The 13,930-nt window shown below is 38.8% G+C and overlaps 1 protein-coding gene and 1 pseudogene across 8 annotated transcripts in view; both read right to left on the bottom strand.

Moving 5' to 3' along the window:
- Itsn2 (intersectin 2) overlaps positions 1-13,930 on the bottom strand; it is a 114,368-nt gene that overhangs the window by 44,672 nt on the left and 55,766 nt on the right. For all 8 annotated transcript variants that reach the window (XR_009585029.1, XM_060365277.1, XM_060365273.1 and 5 more), the window contains 5 exons: positions 10,005-10,141; positions 8,982-9,079; positions 3,783-3,958; positions 3,367-3,511; positions 306-511 (listed from right to left, as the gene is read on the bottom strand). Coding sequence is in view for 7 of the 8 variants with exons in the window: in XM_060365277.1 (XP_060221260.1) it covers positions 306-511; positions 3,367-3,511; positions 3,783-3,958; positions 8,982-9,079; positions 10,005-10,141 (762 nt within the window). In the remaining variant the exon portion in view is untranslated. The remainder of the gene's footprint in view (positions 1-305; positions 512-3,366; positions 3,512-3,782; positions 3,959-8,981; positions 9,080-10,004; positions 10,142-13,930) is intronic.
- Positions 5,744-8,974, bottom strand: LOC132646797 (large ribosomal subunit protein uL23-like; annotated as a pseudogene).

The raw sequence follows: 13,930 nt of genomic DNA, 5'->3' as shown, positions 1-13,930 counted from the left end.
GTCTGAAAGGGAGACCTCAGTAAAGAATCCTTTAAATATGGAAAATTTTCAGTGAACAACAGAGAAATACTTCAAGTGAAAGGAGAACTTCTCTAACTAGTCTTATGATAAAAAGAAAACAAAGGTCTAAAAATTGAGTATTTTGAAAACATCACAAATTTGAGATGGCTAGAATGAAAGATTCTGAACCAGATACAAATGTAAAGCAATTTTTCATGACAGGAATCACCCCCGGGATTCAAACCACAGCTTGTGTGGTGAGGACATCAACATCCACACTTCAGTAAGTACATAGAGGCGCTTACTCTCCTCGCTTTACTTCACTCCCAGGAATGATCTTGACGTAAGATTTGGGGAACCATCCTCTTCCTCCGTGCACTTCCCCAAACCACCAATTTTCTTGCTGCTCCAGGACAGTAATTACATCGTGCTTTGAGAAGTTCAAGTGATTCTCTTTCTTTGCCGTCCAAGAACAAAGTGCCTGAGCTTTCAGGTTTTCTACAGCCTGCCCCTAGGATACAAAGCCACCAAAACTTAAAAGCTGATCATGGTAATTGTGAGTTCTAATTTCTAGCATGTAACAGAGGACACATCAACTTGGTCAATCTATGACCTTAAAATGGCATAGATACATGGCCTTCTTGAACATCCCACCATTCAGGAATACTGATAAAGTGCAGACTCAAGGATGTAGACATACATCCATGAAATGAAATGAAAAAAGGAGTTATTGCAACTTTTCCCTCCTCCAGCTTCCGATGGCTTCCACCTTATCTTGGTTACCCCAGGAGGAATGGTCACACTCAGCATCTCCCTTGCTGTTTCCTCCTCCTCCCCTCACAGATGAGCTTGGTACTCACTGTCCTCACTGCCTTCTCACTACCTTCTGGTAGTAACACTGAGTCCTGCTCCATAGCCTTCATGCTTTTTCATCACTTTCTTTATACTATTCTCTCCATACTATTCTTTCATCACTTTCTTCTACATCTAAATTCTTGAAGGTGTCATCAACTTGCTTTCTTATGCCATGCCTCAATTCCTTCTGATTTAGGTGCTGTCCTTTGATTTTAGGAGGTTGTCAACACTAATATCAGGTCAAAGGTTTCCAAAACCCTTACTGTTCTCAATCTCTTAACATTGCAGACATTACTAAAATCCTTGTAGTTTCTGAAGCTCTGCATTGAGCTTACCTTTTCTCCATTCAACTTTATTTATGATTCCAGTATGACTTTCCTGAATAATCTAATTTATGCCTGTGGTTTTGAAAAACCTATAATTTCAGGGTAACTTTACTTTCTGCACTCAAGATGTGCACATCAAAATGCACATTAACTGTTCCCATTGGGTTGTCTTGGTGTGCCTGAAGCTAATCATTTCTAAAACCTAAACCCTCCTCCTGTGCCATCTACCAGGGAATTATGTTACTATTCTTTCAGTTGTTCATAATAACTGCTTATTATTTTTTTATAATATTTTAACATTTTAAAAATTTGTGTGAATGTGAGTTCAATGCTCCCAGGGTGTTGAATTCAGGCAGTTGTGAACCACTTGACATGGGTGCTAGAAAAAAGTCCCCTGGAAGCAGCAGTACATGCTCTTAGCTGCTGAACCATCTCTCTAGCCTTTGAAAAGAATCTCCGCCTGTCTGTCTGTGTATGTACCTATGCAACAGACAGAGGCTCAAAGGTGTATGGACCCCGAGGCTTGGAGTTACAGGCATCTGTAGGACACCCAGCTTGTTCTGTGAGTGCTAGATCAAAATCCTACTTGTCATAACTGCACAGTGAGTGCTCTTAACTGCTGAGCCATCAGTCCCTGAAGAACTATTTTAACTTCAATTTTCCCTTCACTATCCACATTCAACAGATTATTTTGTGTCAATTCTTAATAGTCTTTCCTTTCCATGTATTTTCTTTTTCAATTTTTCGAGACAGAGTTTCTCTGTGTAGCCTTGACTGTCCTTGAAGACCAGGCTGGCCTTGAACTCAGAGATCTACTTGCTTCTGCCTCCTGAGTGCTGGGATTAAAGACGTACACCACCACATCCAGCAACAAAAGTTATTTTTTATTTGTGTGTGTTAGAGAGAGAAAGATTATGTACCACAGCATGAGTATGGAGCTAAGAGGACAACTTTTGGCAGGCAGTCCTTGCCTTCCCACCTTGTTTGGGATGAGCTCTTGTTTGTGCTGCCATGTTGTATATTCTACAGACCAGCAGGCCCATGAGCGCCTGGCTGATCGTGTTTCCACATTACTGCATCAAGCTTTCATGTGGATTCTAAAGATATGAATGGTGGGTTGTTGGGCTTGTACAAGCTTTACCCACTGAACCGTTAACCTGGCCACAGTTTTTAAGTGTAAATCTTTTACATGTGTAAGCTTCTCTCAAAACCTCTTTTGGTTTCTCACTGTCAAAATGTCTAGTGTGTATTAACTACCTCACTAATAACCCTTAAACTCTTAACTGCTTACCTTAAAACGTTAATTGCTGGTTGATAGTTTACTGATTAAGAGTATCTTGTTTATGCAGCTGAGGATAGCCTTTAATACTTTTTATAGTCAAGGCTGGCTTCAAAATCCCAGTCCTTCCACCTCAGCCTCCTAATTGCTGACGGGACACACCAACACCAACCTGACTTCTTCAGCCTTTCCTCAACCTTGTGTAACCTAGCTATATAGAAACAAGTCTTATTTTGCAGACACTGCAGAGTATGAGTATGAGCCCCAGCGACCATCCTCACGTTGCTGTCACTAGAAGATTTCCAGGTGTGCTGAAGCCTTGCTTCTGCTGAGGGTCCAACATAAATACTATCCCCTCATGGAGCACACTCTAATCTCACAGACTATATGAGATGTTCTTCTCCATATGCCCTCAGAACTTTGCAGATGTATTGTTTCCTCACACTTCACAATTACACGTATGTAGGATTCCTTTATAGGTTATAAACTACTTAATGGCAGAGGCTTTTTTTCTAACACGCTTTTCTTGAATTTCTAGCCTGTAATAAAATGCTGGAAATTATAACCATGTACTAAGGATTTCTAAGCAAAGATGAAATCTGTATTTCTGGCTTTACTGTGATGAAGCCTGCCATTCTTTTTAGTAGTATTAATGTATCTCATTACATACACCAAACTGGCAAGGTTCCAAGACAAGAAAAACCAATGCCCTTTCCCAGACCAACCCTGAGGGGACTAAAATGTTGAACAAGTACTTAGAAACCATGTTTCAGCTATATATCACTTACAAATAAGAAGAGATACTGAATGCTACGGACTCTGCTTGAATGAGGGAAGGATGGAAGCCTCTGTATGGTATCCAGACCAAAGTCAAGAATAAAGCACACAGAGCTACAGATCACATACCTGTCCATGAATGGGGGACACGGATCCAGGGGACACAGTGCGAGTAAAAGCTGACTTTTGCTGCCACGAAGTGTTAACAGTAAGGTTTGAGAAAGACACATTTTGATAATCAGTCACTGATGCTGGTTGATTTGAACAAAGTGGTCTGCAAATGTAAAACTTTAATATCAGTATACTTAATTGTTTAGAACCTCATTAAATACTACCAGTTTTTCCACATCTATTATACACTATGTTCAAACATGATTTGCACATAAGACGAACTTAGGCACTCTGAGTTCACTTACTAAATTTCAGTATTAACATGTTGGAAGGGCCAGCCCAGACTAAACCTGTGATCAAAATCAGGTGGACACAGCTATGCATTAGTATTCACACATGAACTACAAGAATTCCATTGTTATCTCCCAACTCACTGGGAAGAAGCTGAGGTAGCAGAGAGAGATACTGTAGGAGGAAGTAAGGCCTTCTTAGGAGATGGAGCTTTTTCATTTGACGGCATTTTTTCTACATAGTTGCACGGAAACCAGCCAAACTTTCCCTGAAAGCTACCATAAAGCCAACCAGGCTCTCCTACAGTTTTTTCATCAACCTATAGAAGAAAAAGAAGAAAAAAGTTCAGTCCTTAGAAATGTATACAATCATAAGAGTGTGGGCTACTGCTTGGTAGTCTCAGATTCAGAATTAAGCCCATTTGAAATAAAAAGGCATTTCCTACAAATTATTAGGTTTCTATTTCTCATCATGGACAAATTACCTTTTTAAATTTTTACCAAAGTTAATATATAAAGACAGGTATGGTGGTCCATACCTTTAATCTCAGCCCTCAGGAAGCAGAGGCAGGAGGATTTCTGTGAGTTTGAGGCCAGCCAGGTCTATATAACCAGTTCTAGGCTAGCCTGAGTTACATAGTGAGACACTGTCTTCAAAACAAAACAAAAGAAAAACACAAAGTTAATACTAAAAGTAAACTATAACAAAGCAGCATTATACACAGTTACAATGGAAAAATTCTTTCCTTACTCCATGCATTTTTTTTTAATTCTTCTTTTTTTTTTTATATTATAAAATATGATTTTATTTGCATTATTTCTTTTTTTTTATTTTTTTTATCAGTTACATTTTATTAACTCTGTATCCCAGCCATGTCCCAATCCCTCATTCCCTCCCTGTCCCTCCCTCCCTCCCTCCCTCATCTCCACCGTGCCCCTTTCCAAGTCCACTGATGGGGGGGACCTCCTCCCCATTCATCTGATCCTGTTTTATCAGGTATCTTCAGGACTGGCTGCAAAGCCCTCCTCTGTGGCCTAACAGGACTGCTCCTCCCTTCGGGGGTGGGGAAACCAAAGAGCCAGTCATCGAGTTCCTGTTAGAAATAGTCCCTGTTCCCCTCACTTTGGGAAACCAATTGGTTACTGAGCTACCACAGGCTACATCTGAGTGGAGGTTCTAGGTTATATCCATACATGGTCCTTGGTTGAATGTCAGTCTCAGAAAAGACCCTGTGCCCAGATATATTTGGTCCTTGTGGAGCTCCTATCCTTTCCCCATCAGACTAACTCCCCTTCTTTCTTATGATTCCCTGTACTCTGCCAAAGGTTTGGTCATGAGTCTTTGCTTTGAAAACACTGCTAGTTAGAGTCTTTCAGATGCGCTCAGTAGACTCCTGTCATACGTTCAATGCACATCCCATCTGTCTTTCTAAATGAGGATTGATCATCTTACCCCATGTCCGCTCAATTGATTTTGGGAAAGAATCTTCACTAACCCTTTATCTGACAGAGGACTACTATCCAGTATATACAAAGAACTAAAGAAGCTGAAAAGCAGCAATCCAAGTAATCCAATTAAAAAATGGGGAACAGAGCTAAACAGAGAATTCTCGACAGAGGAATATCGAATGGCAGAAAAACACTTAAAGAAATGCTCATCCTCATTAGCCATCAGGGAAATGCAAATCAAAACGACCCTGAGATATCACCTTACACCCATCAGAATGGCCAAGATGAAAAACTCAAGCGATAACACATGCTGGAGAGGTTGTGGAGAAAGGGGAACCCTGCTCCACTGCTGGTGGGAATGTAAACTGGTACAACCACTCTGGAAAGCTATCTGGCGCTTTCTAAGACAAATAGGAATAGTGCTTCCTCCAGACCCAGCTATACCACTGCTAGGTATATACCCAAAGTTTGTTCAAGTACACAAAAAGGACACTTGCTCAACCATGTTTATAGCAGCTCTATTTGTAATAGCCAGAACCTGGAAACAACCCAGATGTCCATCAACGGTGGAATGGGTACAGAAATTGTGGTATTTTTATACAATGGAATACTACTCAGCAATCAAAAAGGAGGAAATCATGAAATTTGCAGGCAAATGGTGGGATCTAGAAAAGATCATTCTGAGTGAAATATCCCAGAAGGAGAAAGACAAACATGGGATATACTCACTTATATAGACCTATAAGATATGATAAACATAATGAAATCTATACACCTAAAAAAGATAATCAATTGAGCGGGCATTTTTTTTTTTAAGTGGAACTCCCAAAGTCCTGTTTGGCCTTAAACTTGTGGCAATCCTCCTGCCTATCCTGCCAAGTACAGGGCTTATAGTTCTAAGCTACCATGCCTATCTTCAAAAATTATTTAGTGTTACTTCTTGGATTTTGTTTTTCAGTCTTTAGATATTATCTATTGGGTTTTGGTTATAAAAATAAATATTCGCCTCTATTTCACTGTATTCTTACTCAATTAATATTGATATATAATTTTTATTAAAGTACAATTAACATGTATGTTTTAGCTATATAACCCTCTCATACCCAACTTACACAGTAGTCTGCTGATTACATTTTACATTCTTGTAAACTTTCAATATCCTACAGTTAGTCATTTTTGCAGGGTCTAGCTGAACTGGGAAACCTCTGGGTACTATGTTCCAAGTGGCAAAAACCAATTTCTTTTTTTCCTTTAAACATTTTTTCCCTATAGTGTAAGAGCCTCCAACCTCACCTGATGCCTCCTGCTCCTCTTCCTGGTTACTACCTTAAACACTGATGGCACCTCAAACTTTACGGTCAGTGTCCCTGCCTCATGCTATATACTTCCTGAAAAGGCCCATCTGCTCCTAAAATTTGGTCAATGCTCTTACAGAATACTGTATTCTCAAGCTCTAATCTCAGGATGGACTTCTTTACCCAAAGGGGCAGTCTTACACTTCTAACTCTTTGCATGAGATCTTTACCTAGACATTGGCTGGGAACATCCACCTCAAGTCTAAGATTGAGCCCCTCTCCCTGGTCCTAGGCCTAAGCTCTCCAGATAGGTCTTCTTCTTCCTTTTTTTTTAATACTTATGGTTGTGAGCCTAGCCTTTAAAGGTTGAGCCATCTTCTAGCTCTCTTCTTTTTTTAATGGTGAAAAAAAAAATGTGTATTTAAAACTAGCCAGCTGGACTCAGTTTAGATGATCCCAGTCCTGTTGGTAACATCCAGAGCATCATAAATCAGGAGCCAACCGAACAGGCCTTATCAAGGTATTAACTTTGGCCACATCAATGTCAGAGTTTCTTTGCAGCCTGTTTGATCTGGTGCTTCTTGGCTGTGATGTCCACAATGAACATAAGTATGCTATTGTCTTCTTCACAGCTGACTCAGTGGTCAAAGGAATTTGATAGTGGCATTGTGGTCAAGCTTGTTTCTCCTGGAGTACTCTTTTCAGAGTATCTGAGTTGCCTCCAGAGACACAGGGTCTTGGAACAGCAGAAGGTGGGTGACATAAGGATCTCCTGTTTGTGGCTGAGGATGCACTTTAGTGCTACCTTCCTGGCTTTCAAGGCCTTAGCTTTCACTTGGGGTTTGGGAGGGACAGGACCTTCCTTCTTTGATTTTGGAGCCATCTTTAATTATTACTATTCTTATCATCAAAAGCTTAAGCCCTTATAAACAAAAATCTGTGGCTCTTATCTCTATTATATAACTATAGCCAAATGGTTGATTTTGTCACTAAAACAGCTCTTTTTTTAAAATTCTATGTTCAATAAGTAATAGCAGCCTTTTTATATAATATCAATTATTATAATCTTTACTCACATACAGATTTGGTTAAACTACTCCAACTCAAGCTGGTGTTCTCTCATATAAGCTGTTGTAACCAACATGATCATACTGTATTAGTTACATACTGTCATAATCAGCATTTTTCTTCTAGTTGTGTGTGACTCTTTATCAACTCCATTTAGCACAGTACACATCTGCTTACATCAATGAATAAGTGAATATGCCAACCATCTCTCATCGCTATTTTCTATACCTTTCCACAACATACTTTTTTTTCCTGACGATGTTACATTCATCAAATCATACAGTTTCCACTAGATTTTTAAAATTAATTTCTAAAGTTAACATACAAAGTAGTGGGTTTTATCATGGTATTGTCATGCATGTATGTCATTTGCTGGATTCTAATTAATTTCCATCCTCTATGCTCTGCGCTCTTCGCACCTCTACTGGTTCCTTTCCTCCAAAAATTTTTAAAAACAGCTGTTTGAGATGTAATTAATATAAATTTATATTAAAGGTGCTAATGTAATGTTTTGGTTTATTTATATGCCTTTGATAAACCACAACAGCCAAGATTATAAGGTGCCCATCACCTCCAGTTTCCTCTTGTTTCACTCTAAGTTCTCTTTCCTGGTTCACTAAACTTCCTGGGCCTGCTTTTTGTTACTATAGATTAGCTTGCATTTTCAATGGATAAAATCTTATAATATTTTTTGTTTTGTTTGTCTCCTATATGTAAAGTAACTATTTTTAGATCCATCTATGTTGGAATATGAGTGTCATTCCTCCTTATTGGAAGTTATTTGTTCATGCTTTTGCTAATAATGGACATCTGAATTGTTTCAAGTGTTTAGCTATTCCAAACAAGGATGCTTTGGGCACTTGCGTTCACATGGACATGTGCTTTCTATTCTCTGAAGTAGATACTTAAGAGTATAATGAATAGGTAGGTCATAGTTCTTTTTGTTTTAATCATGGCTTATTGAGTATTACCTTGAAATCATTTGGGGACTAAAATCTCAGTGGGTGACTTTTAAAGCCTGTGCTTTTCCAATATATATTATTTTTATCAGCATGATTCCTATGTATTTTTTTTCATTTGTCTCATGTGTATTATGATAATACAACAAAGATTGTTCCAAGAAACAAAGGTTCAAATCCAGTCGGGATTATAGAATTTAACTTTACCTCTTTTAACAGTTTCTAGAAAATAATTAGCCCCTCAAAATCCTACAGTTCACTTATTAAAACATTTCAAGTGGTACCATCTTTTATGATATGAACTTATATGGCAGAATAGAAAGAACACTGGACTCAGAACCAAAAGACATACTTTCCTTCCACTCTGTCACTGGCTGGCTGACAATTATAATTGTCTGAATGTAAGTTTTCTTTAGTGGTAGTATTATGGTAGTAATTATTGCTCTGTGCAGCTCTGAGTGACAAAAACATTTTTAGAAGTATATAAAAATCAGAGCTAATATTATAGAAAACACAGCACAATGTATTGTGATTAGCTTACTCATGAGCAAAAAAAAGGCTTCTTTTCTTACCTGAATTACATCCCCAGAATTGAAACTCATCTCATCATGGTTCCTTGCTTCAAAGGGATACAAAGCTCTATAATTCACCAAAGCACTAGCTGTCTCACCTGAAGAAAAGATAATTCTCATAATTTGCTACTTTTGAGTATACACATCTTTATTATGACTCAATAAAGAGCTCCTAAAATCTAAAAGAAAAAAGGAGCATCAAACAGTATAATGAAAATCTGCTTGATTTAGTCTTGTTAGGATCCAAATATCTTGACTCATCATAGAGTCAATATAAAGCAAAGAAGAATGTTCATCTTAAGTGAGGAAGGGTGCAGCTAAACAAAGTGAGGCCTCACAGACTGACATGAGCACATGAATCCAAGGGAAGGTGTGGGAGTCAGGCAGACCAAGCCATGTGCGGTGGAAGGCATCGAAGCAGGGAGAGAGACATGGTTAAACCTGTGGAGGTGAGACTGGAGCAGAGAAGTGATGTACACAGGGGAAGCCACAAATGAGACTAGGGAGTGAAAAGTATTGGATGAAGAAACATCTATAGATTTACTAGTTTGTTCTAAAGGGAAAACAGAAGGACTCACAGATATATTGGACTTGGTAAGTTGGTAACTATTTTGTTAAAAATCTGAACACACTGCATGCGTCATTATTATGGATCCAAAAGTCTACTCATCTAAAGCAGATGTACTACTGAAGCTAGGAATGGACTCTAAGCTGTAAAAGGAAACATGTCTTCCGAGAAAAGGTTGATGTGATAAAAGACATATTTTTATTGCTGCTTCACTCAAATGAGTAGGTCAGCTGTGCTGGCTAAGTAACATAAACATTTAAGATTACATCAACCCCGAGAAGCATAGCAGATCTTTCATGTTAGTCAGTTAAACTATCCTCTTTGTCTTATGTAAGGTTTCTACCCTCAGTCAGTTCTCACGTGTCTATACATTCTTCACCCACATTTACAATGAGTATCTTTCTGTTTATTACTTTTATTTCATTTGCTCTCAGCAGATCTACCCATATTCTTACTTTGCTTTGCTTCAGCTTTTCGTTCCTCTTCTTGAGTTTTCTCCTGTGATTTTTCTTCCTGAAGCCGCTTTTGTTTTTCTTCTTCTTCCTTTCTAATACTTTCTCTCCACAAGTTTTCTTTCCCTTGCTTTGCTTTCCTTTAAATAAGAGAAACGAAGAGTTTACATAATATCTGAATACGTGGAACACCCAAACCGAAACAAACTAGCATGCATACTGGAAGATCTGGTTCCCACTGGCTGGAGAACTAGCAAGGGAGTGCTGAGGGATGGGGAAAGAGGGGTTGAGGATGGGGAAGGGGAAACCAGTTAGCCAAAGAGAAACCTTTGACTGAGGTGAGCTGGAAAGCACAAATGACAACACTCCAGACTTCAAACTCCCTCTAAATTCCAGAAAAAAGGAGGAAGGAACTATTACAGCAAATCTAAAACTTCTTCCTGTCTAGACTCTCCACAGATCCTCCCTGTGGCTTGTACTCCCTAAGCCTTAGACTAAGAGAGACTGCAGATAGACAGAACCCTTGGACCAGCTTTCTTTCAATGTTTTCAAACCCTTCAACCTCTGTCCCATCACAGCATGCTTCCTCTAGAAGTTTTACACAACTTTGAGTGAGATTTGCATTCAGGATAATGAACCAGGAAAATGAAGTATAAAGCAATTTAAGAGCCTTCTAGGTTTTTAATTACCCAGAATTTTTAAATTTCTTCAGCAATTAAGGAATAGAGACCTCAAAATAAGCGAAAGTTTCCACTGTGATGGGGTGCAATCCCAGAGATGTATCTAGCCACAATCTCTGCTATTTTGACAGAGCTGAGGTTTGGGGAAGATACTAAATGTAGTAGTAACAACTCTTTCTCTGAATGTGGTCATAAAAATGTATTTGAGAGAACTATAATATATATTAGTTCCAATACTCAACTGTCATGTCATAGAAACATGGCTAGAAGTGAAGGAAAATGCTGCTGTCTAGGTGACTATAAAGACTTCTGGTGTGATAATAAGTTACCTTTCTAGAAGCATTTTCTCCTATCCACAGCCGTGACTTAATGCCCTAAATGGGGACTAGATATGATGGTGTGACTACAAAGCCAGGGATGACCTACTGACCTTGTTTGATTATACCACATTATCATAAACAACTCCAGAAAATTCATTAAATTCTGGTAAGTCGTCTTAGGCTAGCGAGTGAATAAAAAGCTAGCCCAGAAACAGGTGATACCTCCTCTACAATGTGAAGCCCTACTATTACTAATAGCTTGGAAGAAGAAGAGGAACGCACCTAGGCAAATGGCCAAAACTCAGGCTGCAGCAATAACATAAAGCTCTGAACTGAGAAGATCCTACAATACTTGTATTATCTTTGGTTTCTTTGGTTTACTACAGTAAGACAAAATGTACAAAGGTGAACAAAATGAGAATATGTATTACTAATAAGAATTCTAATCTGTAAGGAACTGTGAGATGCATGTATCAACAGAAAACTCTTATCCAATGACTGTGTGACCATTGCTTTGATCTCCTGTTCAGTGTGTTAAATGATATAATGTCAGTGTCAAATGAAGAGCTTCACTGTCTGTATTTCTATATTATTCTTTTTAAAAATGCAGGTGTATGCTCATGCTGATATGTGTGTGTGCTCATGGTATTATGTGTGCGCTTATGCCCTTATGTGTGCTAATGCATTTATGTGTATGTATTCATGCATCCATGTATGTCTACTCATGCATGTATATGCACAAATGCTCATTTATGTATGTGTGTGATCATGCTTGTATGTGTATGTTCTCATGCATATATGTTTTCAGGTGCTTATGCCTGTATGTGTGCAGGTAGGAGCCAGAGGACAACTTCAGGTGTCATACTCAAAAACCCTGTCCACTTCCTTTAAGCCACTGTCATTCATTGGCTTGGAAATCACCAATTAGGCTAGATTGGCTGGCCAGTGAGTTGGAACTATGTGTCACCACAATTTTACCTAAACTATGGGGATCAAATTTGAATTATTATACTTGCAAGGCAAGCCCTTTACTGACTGAGGCCCTCCCTTCTGCATTATTTTATGCTTTCTGGCTAGGAGGTCATGGATATAGGTACCTTGAATGATGGTAAGCTCTTTAACTGTGTGACCCCACAACTACATAAATGAGGAATCCAGGAGGAGGAGGAATCCTGGGTGGATTTGTATCACTCCACAAACAAGCCTGACAGTGGTCATTAAGGATGGAGGCTAAGCGGGGATGTGATTCTTACCTCCACAGTGTCTGTTAGCTACTCCACAGATGTTAGCATCTGCTCTTTACTAGGGAAGAGAATTACTGGCTCATTAATACTTGTTTACTAGTTACACTAATTTCTGACACTGGAGAACTTGGGAGAAACAAAAGATTTTACTGACAAAAGTAAAAAAAAACCAAACAAGCTACATACAGCTTCTAAGGGAAAGGTCTATGTGTCAGATGTCCTGGCCCTCTTCCCTCTGCTCTAAATGGAGATATTCAATATATCTCAGTGGCAAACACAAAACTGCATCAGCAGCATGTGATAGTCTCTTTAAAAAGTAAAATCATTTTATGTTTTTTTTTAAATGATCTTCCAATGAACAACAGACTTATTAGCAAGATAGAGAACTAATGAGGGTTTATTATGTGTTATGTGAAAGCTATACATGATTCCAGCTGCATTATTTGTTTAGAGACTACAATTATCGATGAGGTAAAGGGTAATTTTTGTTTTTCAAATAGAGAAACCAAGGTTTAGAAAGATAAATGGTCTGCTTGCTAGGGTTCCTCAGAGAGTAAGGGGAAGACTAAGAATCCCAATCCAGATCTGACTCCCATGTCCTTTTCTTTCATTAATAAGCCATATACTTGATTAATGAAAACTCAATACCTAAAAGGAGAATTGAATTAATAAAAGTTAGAATCTTATTAGTATGTAAATTTTCATAAAAAAGTAATATGCAACAAAGCTAAAATTTTATTTATTTATTTAGAGAGGTTTCTTTTTTTATTTCTTTTTTTTTGAATTTTATTTTTTTCTTATCAGTTACATTTTATTAACTCTGTATCCCAGCCGTGTCCCGCTCCCTTATTCCCTCCCAGTCCCTCCCTCTCTCCCTCATCTCCACCATGCCTCTTTCCAAGTCCACTGATAGGGGGGACCTCCTCCCCATTCACCTGATCCTGTTTTATCAGGTATCTTCAGGACTGGCTGTAAAGCCCTCCTCTGTGGCCTAACAGGACTGCTCTTCCCTTGGGGGTGGGGAGGCCAAAAAGCCAGTCATTGAGTTCCTGTTAGAACTAGTCCTTGTTCCCCTCACTTTGGGAAACCAATTGGTTACTGAGCTACCACAGGCTACATCTGAGCGGAGGTTCTAGGTTATATCCATACATGGTCCTTGGTTGAATGTCAGTCTCAGAAAAGACCCTGTGCCCAGATATATTTGGTCCTTGTGGAGCTCCTATCCTTTCCCCATCAGACTAACTCCCCTTCTTTCTTATGATTCCCTGTACTCTGCCAAAGGTTTGGTCATGAGTCTTTGCTTTGACAACACTGCTAGTTAAGAGACTTTCAGATGCGCTCAGTAGACTCGTGTCATACATTCAATGCACATCCCACCTGTCTTTCTAAACGAGGATTGATCATCTTACCCCATGTCCACTCTCTTGATTATCTTTTTTAGGTGTATAGATTTCACTATGTTTATCATATCTTATAGGGCTATATAAGTGAGTATATACTGAGTTTGTCTTTCTCCTTCTGGGATATTTCACTCAGAATGATCTTTTCTAGATCCCACCATTTGCCTGTAAATTTCATGATTTCCTCCTTTTTGATTGCTGAGTAGTATTCCATTGTGTAAAAATACCACAATTTCTGTACCCATTCCTCTGTTGATGGATATCTGGGTTGTTTCCAGGTTCTGG

Source organism: Meriones unguiculatus, chromosome 1 (genome assembly GCF_030254825.1).
Source record: "Meriones unguiculatus strain TT.TT164.6M chromosome 1, Bangor_MerUng_6.1, whole genome shotgun sequence".
Classification (NCBI taxonomy): Eukaryota; Metazoa; Chordata; class Mammalia; order Rodentia; family Muridae; genus Meriones; species Meriones unguiculatus.
Note: the sequence above shows the minus strand (reverse complement) of the source record. Positions and strands in the feature narration are given on the sequence as shown.